The sequence below is a fragment of the Anser cygnoides genome, chromosome 1 (assembly GCF_040182565.1).
Source record: "Anser cygnoides isolate HZ-2024a breed goose chromosome 1, Taihu_goose_T2T_genome, whole genome shotgun sequence".
NCBI classification, from domain to species: domain Eukaryota; kingdom Metazoa; phylum Chordata; class Aves; order Anseriformes; family Anatidae; genus Anser; species Anser cygnoides.
In genome coordinates, this window is record NC_089873.1 from 25,384,428 (window position 1) to 25,401,038 (window position 16,611).

The 16,611-nt window shown below is 37.4% G+C and overlaps 1 protein-coding gene across 3 annotated transcripts; it reads right to left on the bottom strand.

The window, feature by feature from the left end:
• Positions 1-1,400: 1,400 nt before the first annotated feature.
• On the bottom strand, positions 1,401-16,555 carry ING3 (inhibitor of growth family member 3). 3 transcript variants are annotated; one of them, XM_048065664.2, is made up of 12 exons: positions 16,396-16,555; positions 16,147-16,218; positions 12,261-12,361; positions 10,786-10,851; positions 9,520-9,616; positions 6,884-6,955; positions 6,467-6,586; positions 5,137-5,195; positions 4,586-4,776; positions 3,250-3,442; positions 2,554-2,592; positions 1,401-2,303 (listed from the first exon to the last, which is right to left on the bottom strand). In XM_048065664.2, exons 1-12 carry the CDS (start codon positions 16,421-16,423, stop codon positions 2,187-2,189), a joined length of 1,155 nt encoding a protein of 384 aa, XP_047921621.1. In that variant the 5' UTR covers positions 16,424-16,555; the 3' UTR covers positions 1,401-2,186. The 3 variants fall into 3 exon arrangements, with proteins under 3 accessions (XP_047921621.1, XP_047921620.1, XP_047921622.1); XM_048065663.2 differs by having other exon boundaries at positions 5,137-5,294; XM_048065665.2 differs by lacking the exons at positions 16,147-16,218; positions 16,396-16,555 and adding an exon at positions 12,530-12,635 and having other exon boundaries at positions 5,137-5,294.
• Between the last annotated feature and the right edge of the window lie 56 nt (positions 16,556-16,611).

Here is a 16,611-nt window from a genome sequence, read left to right on the forward strand (position 1 = left end):
TTTTTTTCCTCTTTTGAGCTCTCTACCTACCTGCTCCATTAAAGTGTGTGCGTGTGTGTGTATATATATTTATGTATATATAGTCAGATGAAACAGCAAACCAGTTTGCTAAAACTTGAAACTTCTTTTTGGATTTGCAGACTCTGCACCATCTTAGGTATTGTCACCACCAGAGTGAAGGATTTTGCTATCTATTGTCTTAATTCTTAATGAATTTAGTTCTTAGTCCTAGAGACTCAAACATTCAGTCCAAAGAAGTCTAGATTACTTATTGCCTATTTAACTTAAATTCACAGCATGGCACCAGTTTCCAATTGAACAAATAGTTTCTCTTATCTCTGTGGTCTCAATAGCCTCACTCAAAACCAGATATTCTAGTCCTGAAGTGTTTTTTAGACTTAGATTTCCACAGAAATGCATACACAGTAGGCTAAGTTCAGAGTAATTTTAGTTTTACTGGAACCTTAGTTACATTGCCCTTTGCTTTTTTTTTAAATCAACTTATATCTTAATCTTTTACGAAAGACAATTTTTTATCCATAATCATGTTTTCTTTCTTATTCATCTACTTTTCCCCAGTATATGAATTTAAAATGATTACTTTCTTCTTTAAAAATAAATATCGTAACAGAAGCCTGCTTTCATTTTCGTTTAGATAAAGCCTGTATTTTCTGCATGTACTCTTAATACTAATAATCCAAACTCTATTTCCTTGACATTATTTGCAGTCATGCACTGAAATACTATTTTTCTCTCTCTCCCTTCTTCCCTCTACATGTGTTTGGAAAGATTTCAAGGGAAACTACCATGAAGGTCCATGAAAACTACCCTGACAGCCCAACAAGAATCTCAGTGCTATGAAAAAAAAAATCTTTACTCCAAATGGAACATTTTTTTTTAATAGTGGAAGGAAGAAGGATGTGAAAAGGAGCAATAATTTTGTTTCTGTTCAGCGCTGCTGCATAAAAGAGACACACAAAAACAACAAAAGGAAATTTTCCGTGAAAGGAAATCTAAAACCTATACCCAAAATAAACAAGATGGAATGAAAAATCCAAAATCTTTCCATTATATTAACAGTCAAGGCTAGTAACTTTTAACAGGCTCCCATTTAAATATAAACTGATTCTGTGCTACAAGATGTACAACGCTCAACTATCAGCTCTTTAGGATCCATTTATTGGCCTCCATTTAGGCTTCCTAATATGATATTCCCTGTTACCTCCAGGGATTCTACAGCTGGATTACTTCCTTCCTGCACCATGTGTTGACTTTTACATGAATATCACTGTCCAGGAAAGAATATGGCAGGAATTTCTCATGCAAACTTTGCTATATTCCTTTGAGATCATTTTAGGAACAACCTTTTTCTTTTTTGAAAAATGTACAGAAAACATTAATTCGAGGAGTTGAGGTTGTTTTATTTTAACACCTAATACAATTCAAATTTAAAGGATTACTTGCACAAAAAAATAAACACATTTGGTATAAAAATTTATCATCACTTTAACACCTTTTTTTCCTCTTATGGCCTGCACCTTCTCTGGAGCAGAAACATATAAAGACTAATGGCACAAGTTTGTTTTATCCTACAGCATTTTTTGTTTTGTTTTTACATACTCAAGTACCCTAGAGGACAACAGCCCGCTGTATACAAGAACCATTTTCTTCAGCCTGCTGAATTAAGTTTCATAAAGAACCAAAGCTATAAAGGCATTTTAAAAACCATTGTCTTATATTTTTTTTTTTAAGAAGCAATGACTTTCTGCACCATTTATATACATAGTGTTACATAACAGCTCTTGAGTACAGTACATGCAGCAGAATATATCTGTTGAATATAAAACATACATTTAAAATCTTGACTTATCAGAATTTTGAAGATTGAATAATTGTAGAATGCCCATTGCTTAGAGAAAATGGTTTGATAGTACAAATGTCTGCATATGTTGGCCACTGGAACAATCCAAGGCTCACTGGAATAGTATCTGTAGCACATCAATGTGCATAAACAATTCACTTACAATATTAAAACACAACCAGCAAAAATCAATAGTTCAAGATCTTATGACTGCTATGTTAACCCTTTTTTAAGTGGTTGCAAAGAAGTGTGGTGGAAGTTTCTCCCCCTACCCAAGTCCTCTAAAAAACCTCTAGTATTCAATTTGTTTTCCAGATGAAGACATTTATTTATGTCTACTGCCCCTTCTCTTCATTGCAGCCGTACACTGTGGACAGTACCATTTCCCTTTTGGTGCTTCTGTCAGTCCAACACATCCATAATGGAACCACTCAATGGGGCACTACAAAAACAGAGAGACAGAGAAGGTGTGGGATTTTGCCTTTTTCTTTAAACATCTATCACAAGTAAAATTCTATGAAAACAAGCAAACTAAAAACACAGATCTTTACCATTCTGTAAGTGTTTTCACTAAAACTGAAAACTAGTAAGAAGCACGCTACTGTAAAAACAATTCTAAAGAGAAGCAGTCTCTGTAAGAAAGTTACATGCACAAGGCCTCTCTTGTGAACATTCAGAACGTCATTACTTACATCTTGGTTATCACAGCCTACCATTTCACCATAGGACACCTGGTAAAAAAGAAAAAAAAATAATTAAAAGCAATCAACATTTTCAAAGGGATGGAATTCAAAGCATTTTTATGTTTGGTATTTCCCTTGCACATGTGGCAATTTCAAGCTCTATTTGAAACAATCAGATACCTTCAAAAGAATCACAGAATTCTATAAAGTCTTAAAAAAAATAAAATCAAATACTTTAAAGTATTTAAAATGCCTGTTCTTATTTTATACGCAAGTGTCTTGTGCTCTCATTCAGTCTTTCAATTTCTGGGTGCCTTTTTACAAAAATAGTATCTTCACCATTATTTATTTATTTTATAAAAGAAAAAATAGGAGAAAACAGACATTATTTTAACTTAGAATTTTAATTAAATTCACTGTGAACTTGTTCAATTCTGAATTTAAAAGTTCCTGAAGTCTTTACTAAAAAATTCAGAACTCTTCAAGTATGGCACATCCCAGGAAAACTTTTGTTTTTAGCTTCCACAGTTGAGTTTGTTATTCATATTACCAAGTAAGTAGATAAAAACATTCTGTTTACAGCATTGAAATTCTGATCATTTAAAAAAAAAAAAATCTGTTTTTTAAATGAACAATCAGCGAAGAAAGTTCACCCACAGTGAAACAGCAACTCTGGTTTTATTTCAGGCTGGAAGACATTCTTACCTGATTACAAATGCAGTAACGTGGCTCATTTGGATCATAGGTCCAGTCAACTTGGCTATTGGAATCAGACTCTGGTATTACTGCTGTTTGCTGAGATAGTTCTTGTGCCAGTGCAGATGAAGAAGAACACGACGACAGAGAGGATGAAGAGGAGGATGATGAGGATTGCTGACTTGAGGATTTGTTGTTGTTTCTGGAAAAAAGAAAAAAACAGCATGCCATAATTTGAATTAATTTACTTCCAAGTGGAATGACCTGAAAGCAATTCTTTGCCGACTGAAGCATTGCAGTATGTAAATCCCAAAGTGGCATTCCCTAACAGATTTCACTCAAGAGCTGCAAGAACTGAGATGGTCAAACTGAATCTCTTTGGCAAAGTAAACCAGTCTTACCAGCTTGCAAGTACAAGATAAATTCCATTGATTAAAATAGCCTAACAGCTTTAAGCTGTCAAATAGCTTTAATGGATGTTTTTCTTCACAGAATTTTAATCGACAGACTTGGTTTCAAGTCTGCATCAAGAAAATATTACCGATAAAACAGGAATTTGCATATAAGTAATGTCATATGTCACATCCAATAGATAACAGTTTTTTGAAGATGAGTGATCCTATGCTAATCTCTACTCCAGCATCACCAATCGCGCCTCTGGAATAGTGCCAGAATACAAATCCTACGCCTTTGCTTATAGGTCAGGTCAGACACCCAAGACATAGGTAGATGAAAAATGCTTCTAAAAATAAAATTACTAACTGAACAGTGAATGAACACAAATCTGTATGAAGAAATAAAAAAATGCAAGTCAGTTTAAAATGTTGTGCACTCTGGGACAAACTCTTTCAAGCAAAACTTGACTAGAGTCCTCAAATGCTTTAAAAATTCATCCTAATCAGAAATAAAATTAATTCCGTTTTCTGTCTTAGATGGTCAGATGTCATAATGTGTTGTGATTATTTGTGAAGTGGCATGAAGAAAATCTCCAGATTTATTTCAAAACCTAAGCGCTGCATAGTAATCCCCAACATTTACGTTTAGGCCAAATCTTCTCTCCAGAATAGAGAAAAATGAGGAAAGAAACTAGACAATGTAACAGACAAAAAAGCAAATCAGAACATTTAAAACCTTGAAGTGAGTTTGCTTAAATAAAAAGAAATGTGAGAGGAGAAAAAGAAGAAAGTCCTGTACAAAAAAAAGACCAGCTGAGAGTAACTACTTTCTGTTTCTTTTTTTTCCTCCCATGAATACTAAATACAAATTATTTCTAATATGGCCCATGACCTTCAAGGGAAAGTTTAGCTCTCTCAAAAGCACAACCGCAGTCAACAACAAAACCTACTTGCTTTTTCTGCCACTTCGTGAATCTGTGTTTGATGAACTTAATGTTTGTGTTAACGTAGATGCCAGAGCTGATGATGAATACCCAGTTGAATCTCTGGATAATGAAAATTCTCTTCCAAGCTGAAAATCATTGTTCTTAAATGCTTCATAGCTGGCTTTTAGACTGGATGTTCTTCTTCCTTCCTTCATCTAAAAGGAATACTGACAGTGTATCAAATTGCACGGGAGAGCTCTTATGTAAGACATACCGGGATGCTAACTATTATTCACACAGATTGATTAGTTATCCTTTTAACAAAAGGATGTATGGTAAGTGGTAAAAATGGGTAAGAATACCCCAGAGGAAAAGCTACAAAATAAGCTGTCCTTTTATGAAAGTTTTAGAGGATGAAACTGTAGCATATAAACAATGATGATAATATGAGAACTGAATCACGTCAGCTGAAAGTGATTGTAGAAATTCAAATGTAAAAAAAAAAAAAAACAAACACGAGTCTTTCTTCTTAATCAACAGTGGACGGCAGGCTGACAAGAATGTTTTGACATTACCTGTGCTGTGGCTTGCACTGCTTGAGCTGCTGCCATGGTAATAGCACCGGCCCCCGATCCTGAAGATAATGAGCCCAGGTTATATGATGCCAATGGTTGAGAAGAGTTTGTATTGTATGCATTGTTTGAAGAAGATGATGAATTATTGTTTCGACACCCTTGATGAACAGAACACATTGATGAAATTCAAAATGAAACTAAATTCCTCTGCATTTTAAGAAGAGTTATATATGACAACCAGTGAAAGATTAGGAACTCCATTTATGCACCAGAGTTGTCCAATCATTTGGAAGAAAAAGTTAAAAAAAAATATTTATAAAAAAAAATAACTTGACACTGCCAGTATTGGCTTAAAAAAAAAAGTTCCCTAACCTAATGTGCAAGGAATCCTTTTAGAAAGACAGTCCTCACTGTCATATTCAGCTATTGAGTAACGTACCCGGTAGCCGTGTCTATATAAACCTAATCTCAGTTGAAATAATACTTTTTTCTCGATTGTCACAGTAGTCAGTAAGAATCAGAATCTACAACTTAACAGTTTCTAAAATAGCACAATCTTAATTCTAAAAACTAAAAAAAAAAAAAAAAAAAAAAAAATCACAATTATAATGGACCATGGATTTTCATGGCCATCTACAGACTGGCACCTGTTCAAACATAGTTCCATTTTATTTGCTATCTCATGTGAAAATCCTTAAAAATGAATAAAGGGACTACAAAGGAGACTTCTTTAAAACTAGCATTAAAACAGCATTAAATTCCAAAACCAAATGTAGTTTACTTACTATACCCTCTCATGATCTTTCATTTTCAGAAAAGAAACTATTAAATATCCTCATTTTGAAAATGTACAGAAAGTTGTGGTTTGTTTTTATTCACTAATCAAAAGGACTTCTCACCTGTTCTAAAAAACACCACACTCAATTTTATTTTATCATAGCTGAATGCCAGGTTGTAGCAACCCTTAAAAGATAAATGAAAATTCTTTTCCTACTTGGGAGATTAAGCCCATGTGGCTCTTTCCAAAAATAACACATAGATCTCTCTTATTTCTACCACTGGTTGAATGAAACTATACTGCTATTGTCTTCCAAACAATGTAAATAAAAAGAAACAGTGAACATGCAGCTGTCAAGTGACAGTAAAGTTGATGAGCTTCATGGAAAACACAGATGAGTAACAATGCTTGCAATTTCTCATTTTTCAAATGACTGAATATCCCGGAGGAAAAACTATGAACCTCTAATTTCAAAAAGAGAGATTCACAAATATAATTTGATTTCTCTTCTCCCTCTAAAAAAGTAATAAAATATAAAACAATTAAGATTACCTGGTGTATTTTCTTTAGAAGCATCTGAAGTAAGGGTAGATAGAAGAGCTTCAGATTTAAACTTCTTCTCAGGAACATGATCTGTTGCACTATGGTGAGAAGATGGATTGTGTTTCCTTTCTACGTAGAACAAACGAAGGGAACTTAAAAGCAAAACTTTTTAAGCTTGAAAGTAAAACTGTAACTAAGATAATAAAACAGCACTTTCAACTAACTGCCTCCAGCAAAACCTTATTTCATTCTTGCAGTTCTTCTGAATAGAAATCATCAATGCATTATAACATTTTTTCCCCCAATGTTTGGAGGAAAATAAAACAAGTTCCGAAATTTTTTATTTTATTTTTTTACTTAATACTACTTGATGACCAGAGTAAGAAACCTTAAAAAGTGAACATATTTTTAATCTCAAATACTCACTCTCTACTGGAGTGTGAGAATGGGCATGATGGTTATTCACAGGCTGCGATGGTGTATCCAGCTCCAGAGACCCTAACAGGGAGGTAAAGAGGATAGAAAAGTTTAAAGTCACCACTGACATGATTTTAACTTTCAGATGTTAAGTCTTTATAATATTAACCAAATCATTATGCAGTTACATTTATTTTAATGAGACGGATTTTTGCCAGAGTTCAAATCCTTCCCATAATAAAACCAGGAAAAATCAAGTAGAATCAGAGTACCCTGAGTTGGATGGGACCCATAAGGATCACCGAGTCCAACTCCTGGCTCCACAAAGGAACACCCAAAAATCAAACCATCTGTCTGAGAATGCTGGCCAAACACTCACAAATATAAATCTGCAAACTTACCCAGTATACCTTTGGGTCCTATATCCAAGTGTTGTGGTTTAACTGGAACCAGGACACCAAGTCATTTATGGAAACAGTAAAGCCCTAAAATGGAGCCCTAACAAATCCCAATAGCGAATGGTCACCAGCCTGATGCAACCCCATTTACTATAACCCTCTGAGCCTGACCCACCAGCCAATTTTTTGCACATTGCATTATGAATTTATCCAGCTTTATGTTAGACATTTTGTCCAGAAGGATACTATGAGAAACACTATCAAAAGTTCTGCTGAAATCCAAGAAGATTACACCTACTGGCTTCCCTTGGTCATCTAAGTGTATATTATTGTCATAAAAGGAAATTAAGTTAGTTAAGCAGGACTTTCCATTTGTGAACGCTTTTAAAACAGAGCAGTTTTAAAATGGAAATTGGTGACTGCTGCTGTGCAACTGTTGAAACAACTTAAAATCAAGGCCAATAAGGAGACCCAAGAACAACATTGCTTTCAATATGCCACTTGTTCCAATGAGTTGCACATAGGCTTGTAATGCTGCACCAGGAATACTGACAATCTGAGCTGATGTGAACTGAAAAAATATCATAGCTACATTTATGAACATAAATGTCAAAGTGCACTAACAGATAAACTGTATTAATGAGGTAATCTCCACATTGACTCAAACTACGCAAATACTAGAAATATCCTTCACGGTTTCATATCAGCACCCAAAATTCTCTAATGTTCAAAATACACACAGTGGCAATCCAAATAAGAAATAAAGAAAAAAACAAAAAACAAAGGGTGGAGTGAGGGTGGGAAAACGCAAGTCTAAGCATAACATATCTTGCAATATTAGCCGCTCACCTCAACGATTACAACATAGGAGGGACTATGACCATAAATACCTATTAGAACAATAAACAACAGCTTATGTATCAATATTCAGCAAAGACTAGCTGCAAAACTAAGCTATTTACATTTATACAGAAGACAATTTAAGAAAGTAATTCACATCCATTTCTCCAAACCTGCTGCTTCTACATTTCTTCCTTACCTCTTTCTTCTTCAGTACTTTTTAAAGTACTTGAGTGTTATTACCAAAATGTGTAAGTTATTCTAGAAGAGGTTAATAGCACAAAGAGGTATTTTGGCTGAGCTGACATTAATCACGTTATGAATTAGTCCAAAGGCTGCCCTCTGGAGGAACCTCAATAATATGTATTTACTCTGAAAGCTAAGAATGTTAAGAGGCCTCTACACTTTTCACCTTATTAAATAGTAAGTATCTTAAAGATGCAATATGCTATGTGGTACACTTATATTTTCAGTTTTCGAAATTCTACCTACCTCACCAAACAAATGCCCCAATTTAAGTTAGTATCAGATCGTAAAACTTCAGCCTGGATTCCAACTAAAATAAACTAGTAGTCCTTTTCTGCAGTCGTTAATTCATTAAAAAACACTTACTTCACAGTTTTCTTTTTGTGCCTGTTATTTTAAAATAGCAATTACATACAAACTGTCGAAAGAAACAGCTTTTATGGCAAATTTAAAGTTCAAAGAATATTTACTCCTAATTTCCTCAGGTGATTTACATTACCTTTTACTAGCCTTGCTTATGAAGAACAGTCACTGACTTCTGTGATTATGGAGCTAAATAAACTTCGAAATTTATCACAATCACATTTGAAGTTGATGTCTAAATGCTGACAGGTATAGACAGGCTGGATTCTTCCACACCAAGTTGGCCACAGACCTGTCACACTACATCACATTTACATTCTGAATGCTAGCTTTGCAATACTGCACTATTTGTTAAGCAAGACGGTTTCTTCTCCAAAATACTTGACATTCCATGCCTCTAACTGGAACATCACTTTCCTCAATGTGGTGGCAATCACTTCATTTAAGAAGTGGCAGGCTTTCATTTGGGTGAGCAGGTGGCAAGCTTAGGTTGCAATACTTACCTAAATAACTATAGCATTACAAACAGGTTTAAAGAAATCTTTACGTTACTGTAGCAATTCACAAGTGCAATAGCTATGTGAAAAAAAGTTATTCTAATTTCACAGTCGTATTTTGACGTTACTGGTAAATATCAAGGTTGGAACTAAAACTTGAGAATCACTGACTGATGAAAGGTATGCAGGTCAAAGTATAACTTCAAAACAAGTGAAAATATTGCAGGCTACTAACAACTTTTTTGGTATTTTAATTTTGTAAAGTGATAGAAAATCCACCAAGAAAATTATGTATACTTACGTCTCTCTAGTATTTCTGTAATACCAGCATTGTCTGCTTCAAGCTCCATTTTAAATTTAGCTAGTTCCTGGTCCAGTTTTCTTAAGTGACGGTCTACCTGTTTTTGAGACAAAGCAACAGTAAATAGAATCCAGTTCTGGAACACAAATAGCTACACTTTTAATCTTATGTCTGCTAAGTATTTCCCTTCCAGGGATCTTCTGCCATATAGCACTAAGCATGTATAAAAGAACACACAGAAGCTTAACTTCTTGGTCACCTACATTCCTCTAACTCAGCAGAGATACTAGCTGTACTAGAATTAACACCAAAAATGGGCTGTTGCTTCTAAATTGCCCACTGAATTACAGAATACAGCAAGACTGCATATTGGCTTCGCAGCTTAGAAGCCCTCCTGTTACTGTATGCAACGTTCCAATGTTAAGCATTTCCTTCAAGAAAAAAGGTTAAGAGCATTTGGGGGTGTTGTGAGTACGGGTATAGAATGTGGAAGAGAAAGAACAGTGTTATGACGCCCTTTAGAAGAGTTTGTGCTATGGGGAAATTACAGGATTCCTGAATGGCAATACTTGTATGTATGCCACTGTGCATGTCAGTTAGCCTAAGTATTGAGTAGAAGGGTCTCTAAACTGAAAATGTAAAGACTTATGTGCTTTTGAGTAAAGTATGACATGTTCTTGAGTTCCAAAACTTAACATCAACAAAATCTAAAGCAACACCATGTTTGAAATGTTTTCTTCAGCTGTAGTCATACAGCAGAATACTACACCTATATTTAAACTACTGCAAATTGAACAAGTTTTTGCAGTTACCAGCTAACCAAAAGAGGGTAAGTTACAACACTCGTTAGTAGCCTGAAGCAGAACCAAAGCAGACAAGAAATATTTGCTTTATGTCTACTGTATTTTAAATAAGTAACTTGTAGGTTTTGTTCTCTGAGAAAGTGTAAAATAAATATTCTTAAAACTCAAATTGCACATGCTACAAGGAAGAGTAACTTGCCTGCGGTGCTCTTCAAAAAACAAAGAAATCCCCCAAAAAGCATATGTTAATTTTAGAAATCTAAAGTTTTTATTTCTGTACATTTTGCATACAAGCAACAAAATTCTTAGAAGTCAATAAAATATTAAATGTTTTTCACCAGCAAAAGGTTTGTGCACGAAAGTGACATAACACAGGTACCACAGCTTTAATACTTATTGAAACGTTGAGAAGTCCTTAAGGCATAAATTCAGGTAATTCAGTACACAACTTTTGTCTACTTACCAGATCATATATTTGATTAGCCAGTTGTACTTTTTCATCTGCATCTTCCAAAGCCTTATAATAATCCTGTTATAAAGAGAATGTTTTTAAATCATGAATGTAACCAAATTACTTCAGTTATTTTAAGCTATTGTAACCCAGCACAAAATGTATGATAAAAGTAGAAATTCAAGTAAGTTTTCAGAAAGACCGTGAAACTCTATTGTAAACAACAATGGGCTAAATGTTAGATAAGAACTTTATCAGACACCGATTTTTTATTTATGCCTTAGAAAAAGTGAAACTACAAGATGTGGACACTTCTCCTAGTAGTGACATTTACATTTCACAAGCTGGTTCACTGCAAGAAAAGAACCAGTCTTGGATTTATATTACACAGCATTATGGACTCAATGTGAAATGATAATTTTTACTTCATATGGATCTTTAAGATCATTGCAGATACTACTGCCCTTCCAAATGATGCTACACAATACTGTGATGGGATGCCTTTTCAACACTGTAGTTAAATATGGTGAGAAATATGTAAATATAAACCATATACATTATTTTAAAATAATTTAACTTATAGATTAATTAAAAAATAATTTGACTAAAGATGCAATTTTAAAATGTGCTCTAAACACTGAAAATCCATACATAAGACTTCTGCAAGTTTGTGTAAGCATATTTTAGCTCTAGTTTTAAACAGGCTTAAGTGCCTTTTTATTCTGATTTCCACTGAAAAGTGCCTTGCTTAGGTGAAAACTAACTGAAATCTCGATCCCACTAAAATCAAAAAAATGTATTTTTTTATTGCAGTGAAGTTAACGTTTTGATTTTCACTTCTTTTTTTTCTAAATAAGGACATCTGTTTGTATTAATTAAGGAAGCAACCCTTGGCTGACTAAGGGGCTGAAGTAACGTGTAGGAGACTAGAAAGGATTTTTTTCCTGACAAAGTGATGAACTACCTTGCTAACTACCACCAATGCCTAAGTGCTGAAGGATAAAACAAAATGAAAAACACATTCATCTTCTCACTCTTCTCTCCCTAATGCTACATATACCATATGTACATTATATACAAGGACATGGGCAGAGTCACAGACAATGCTGAAGCTAAGCTTGAAAAATATCCTTTAAAAAACAAAAAGGCCAATTAACTTACACAGCTTCAAGTCACACAAGCAGGAACAAAATGTCCCAAGTTGAAAATTTAGTACCTAGTTGCTTCACTTTGAGGTCCTAATATTTTTTTTTTTTATTTTTTTTAAAAATAGTAGCAAATACATGGTAAAACTTGAGAGAAATGCTTGATCAAAGAAACCTTTCAGTCATTTTTCTCCTCTTAGGTAGTTCTATCCATCTCCTGTTCAAGCCCAGGGGAAGTCACAGCTCCAAACACTTAAGTCTCCATCAATTATAAACTATTTTTTCCTAAGGTTATCTTCTTTCTCAAAAGAAAAATGTGACCCACTCCTGTGATATCCTTACTTTTTTGATTGATGTCATTTGTTCTTCTCTCCATTCAGGTTTGTTTTTCTTTGCGTTCATAAAAAATTCATTTACCCTCTGCTCAAGCTGATCCATTGCATCTGTAGCACAGGAAAAGATTAAGATAATATTTATCTTCTAACATATGGAAACATTATAAAGTAAAGTGGCATACTGCTCTTAAACAAAGTTGACAGGACTGAGGTGTAAACTACTATAGTGAAAAAGAACAAAACAAGTGACAGCGGACAGAGGAGGGAAATATTTACCTTAATTTCCAAGAAGCAGAATTGCATTCTGGTAGGATTCTCATCAAGGTTCTTGTGCTCTCCACATGGGACAGGCAGGACTCCAAGTTCTAAAGGTTTTTTGTCCCTAAGAGCAGTGGTAGTGACTTAAAGCATGACCCAAACTCCTCACCCAGGGCTCTAGACTGCTGACTTTGGAACATTCTAGCCAGTTACAAACTGGGCAGGAAACAAAATGTTCTCCTAAGAGAAACAGTCAAATACAAAACCAAATAATTGAAAAAAAATTAGTGCCTCAAAAGGGTAGAGCAACCGAAGAGTCAAGTCACCACCTTTACCTCAAGGCCCTCTCCAGTAGTATGTGAGGAAGGGTAAGAGCAAACTGAAAATGCTCACAAGGGTATTCCCACCCCTAGCCCCCACATGGTAGAACTGAGGGGTAAATGCACTGATGAGATACCATGGACAGGATTCTCACTTACATGTTCCCCTTATGATATTTCTCAGCTACAAGTAAAACAAACTTTCTAACATTTGCTATTACAAGAAAGGAAAACGACAACTACAGGTTATTTGTTTGGTCATTTATTGAGACGAGAACAGGGATTTCTTTTCCTTTTACCCTTCTTCAAAAAAAAAGCACCAAGTTTAATATTTCAGCAGCTGGACGTGCATGCTGTATGTGCATGCAACAGCTTGCGTATCTCCAAAAACAAGCAGCTGCCCCAGTCAAACTAGCTTTGATAGCCTGGCTAAGCTCAAGATAAAGGGAAGTACTGCCATTTTATTTATTTATTTTTAAGCAGGACTCTCAGTGATACAATCCAGATAATAGTTTCACATTAAACGTGACAATGCACCACCTACCTATGGACTTCTGGCTCTGGGTGTAAAAAAACATCTTAGAAACCAACATTAAAACTGCCCTATATGAATGGGAGTGGAGGGAGGAGGTGGAATAACTAAGTAACTAGTTCAAGAAACTCATGAATCTGCAAATATGATTAGTTAGTTCTTCAAAGCCGACACAGCCTGAAGGTTTTCTCAGTTTTGTAAAACCCACCAACTAGAACTAGTTGGTCATGTAAATAATAACAACAAAAATCACACGTACTAAATAATCCACAATTTATTGATTTCACCTATGCTGAGAATCTCCAGCATCAGAACCAACAGTAAACTAGTAACTTTAGACTGGAGAGAGAACAATTAATCCTAAACCAAAACAGTTGTGACAAGACTTACAATATTATTTAGACCCAGACAAAGTAGTCAACAAATTTAGGTGTAAAACAGATTAGAAGTGGGAGAATCTTTACAGTGAACATTTTCCACTTTCACTGTGCTATTCTGAGAGAAGATTACGAAGACTGAGCAGCAAGCAAGCAGCACACATTTTACGTGGAAGCTTCCAAAAGCTTTGTTCTTTAACCAAATGACTATAATTTTGTTCACAAAGCTGAAGGACAATGTTCTATCTCCTGTTCCTAGAACGAAAACAGCCAGGTGATGATTATTATAATGGCTCCATAGACATGAGAATGAGAAATCTTCCCTCTTCTTATTGAGGAGGAATATCGGCCTGTGTGAAATTGCCTAAGTGAAAACTTCCACAGAAACGTGGCAAAGGGGAATGCAGATCATCTCTATCACATTATATGAAAGGTTCTCTACAGTACACTTAAGTCCTGTCGGCTTTTTTCCCCTTTCCTTAATCTAACTGTGATACTACATTCTGACATACTAATTTCTTAGAACAGATTTCCCAAGAGAATTGCCAGAAATTTTATTAGAACTGAGAACTTTTTATAGAGCTTGGTATTTTACCATAGAGGGCTGGTAATCCATGACTTGTACTTAAGCAGAGAAAGACATTTTATACTCCACATGGAAATCTCTCAGTTGGAGCTCAAGAATCAAGCTGCAACTCAGACTCTCTTCACTTTTCCCACAGGAGCCTTATCAGGACATACAGTAGGCACCAGTCTACTTATATTTCTTGCGATGACAAAAAGCAGCACCTGCCCCTTCAGAAGTCTGTGTGGTCCAAACAGGACAGAATACCAAGTCAGCAATAACTCTAATACACAGCCCAGTTATCTCCCAAGTAAGACTTCTGCAGCTTTCTGGGACATCATCACTTATCAAAGCACTGTTCTCAAGTGCTTCAGAGACTGAATCTTCACAGCAAGAAGTCACTGTTACACAGCATCATGATAGTCTATGAGTTCACATGTTATATCCAAACTGCCTGCTGAAGAGATGCGAGAAGTTTCATTATGGCTTTGGATGCCTTGTCACTCACTGTGCAAGAATTAATGAAGTACCAAGGTCCAAGAAAACTTTCTCTAGGCCTAAGGCTGGTCTTTGCATACTATATTCAGTGTTACATGCCACTTCCAGTATGCATGAAGAGTGATTTTTGCCACTTCCAGTTAAAGCAAAGGAAACGACACTGGTGCAACCTTGATGGTGCTGGTTGGCTCAGTGCTCAAACACACTTCAAGAAACTAGTCGTTTCTTTGCCTCTCTACTGAACAGAAGCCAGATTGTTTCATCTTATGTGGAACTATCTAAGTTGCTAGTTCCACTCCCTCAACAGTTACTTCAAAAGTCTTCTCTCTCATACAGGGCAACTGATCTGTTTCCATAACTAAGTACAGAAGCCAAGCCAACGCTTACGCCATGGTATACAGAAAATCCTATATACAGTTCAAGATGTCAATAACATATCACACAGAGAAGCTAGGTCCACTCAAATACCCAAGAGACCTCACTGCAAACTAGTATAGGTTAAGCTATTGATTTCAACAACTGTGCTCCTACATGGTAAGATATTGAAAGCATGGTGCTGCATTTTGTATCAATGTACAGCATTCACTTGTTACTTCAGCCCTTGCTCTTCCTTTCATTCTCCTTTATGACAGTGTTCAGTGCTGACAATTCCTGCCAATTGTTGTACAAGTTTCATTAACAAAGACCTTAGCATCTCAGTTGTAAATGAACACGTTAATTCTGCATTAAAACAACAGCAACACCTCACTGAGTGTTACGGGACATGAGTCCCTGATGAGACTGTTAGTGAAGATCAAAAGGCAACACGTCCTGAAATCTGTGTAAGGCGGTGTGTTGTATTGGGATCTGAGCAGATACGCACATAAGGATTTACAAAGAAATCATAAACTGACTGTATGTTAGGTGAAGTGTCAGCTACGGCACGAGAGCCTAAGCAAAAAGCTCCTTCGCATACGATACAGTGAGGGGAGCTGGCTGGAAGGTTTCAGAAACAGCGCACCGCTACCTGCTGAAAGAGTGGGGCACAGCTCCTGTTCCAAACCACCGCCACTGCTCTTAGGGACCGAAAACCTACAGAGCTCGGGACGCGCCGCCCGCAACGCCCGAGGGAGCAGCACAAGCCCGGCAGCGGGGCTCCCCGGCTCAGCCCCGCTGGGTCCTAGCGCCGGGCCGGGCCTGTGAGAGAGCCCGTACCGAGTCCCGGCGGCTCGCGGCCCTCCGCAGCGCCGCCTCCCGCGGCCAGCAGCAGCCGGAGCCGGCGGCGGGGCCGGGCCATGGCCGAGGGGAGCGGCGGGGGCCGGCTCGGTGCGGAGGAGGCGGGGAGGGGGGCGGGACTCACGTACTCTGCACCTGCAGGTCCATCTCGCGCATCTCGGTGAACCTGTCGCGGAGATCCATGGGAAGCTGCTCGATCACTGCGGGCACACGGGGGGGGGGGAGGAGGAGGGGGGAGGCCGGTCAGTCAGGCAGGCTCCCGCCGCCGTGGGGGAGGGGGGCGCCGCCGCTTCGCCGTTCGCGGCTTCGCCCCCCTCTCTTCTTCCCTCCCGCTCCCGGCCGCTCGCCCCCGGCGCCCCCGCCCCGCAGACACTCACTCTCCAGGTAGTCCTCCAGATACAGCATGGCGGCGGCCGGGCCAGCGCCAAGGGGCTTCTCGCTCGCGGGGGCTCGTCCCTTCCAAGATGGCGCCGCCGCCAACAACACCCGCCGCCCGACTCAGCGAAAACAACATTGGCGGCCGACGGCGCTCGCCGCGGCCGCGCCGCGATTGGCTGCCCGCGGCCGTGACGCGCTCCCCCCTCCCCGCGGCA

Coding starts and splice junctions, on each gene's coding strand:
- ING3 (XM_048065663.2), bottom strand. CDS start 16,423: ATGCTGTATCTGGAGGACTACCTGGAGA. Junction 9,617..10,785: donor CTAATCAAATATATGATCTG/GTAAGTAGACAA, acceptor TCTCAAAAACAG/GTAGACCGTCACTTAAGAAA. Junction 5,295..6,466: donor TTCTAAAGAAAATACACCAG/GTAATCTTAATT, acceptor CTGTTCATCAAG/GGTGTCGAAACAATAATTCA.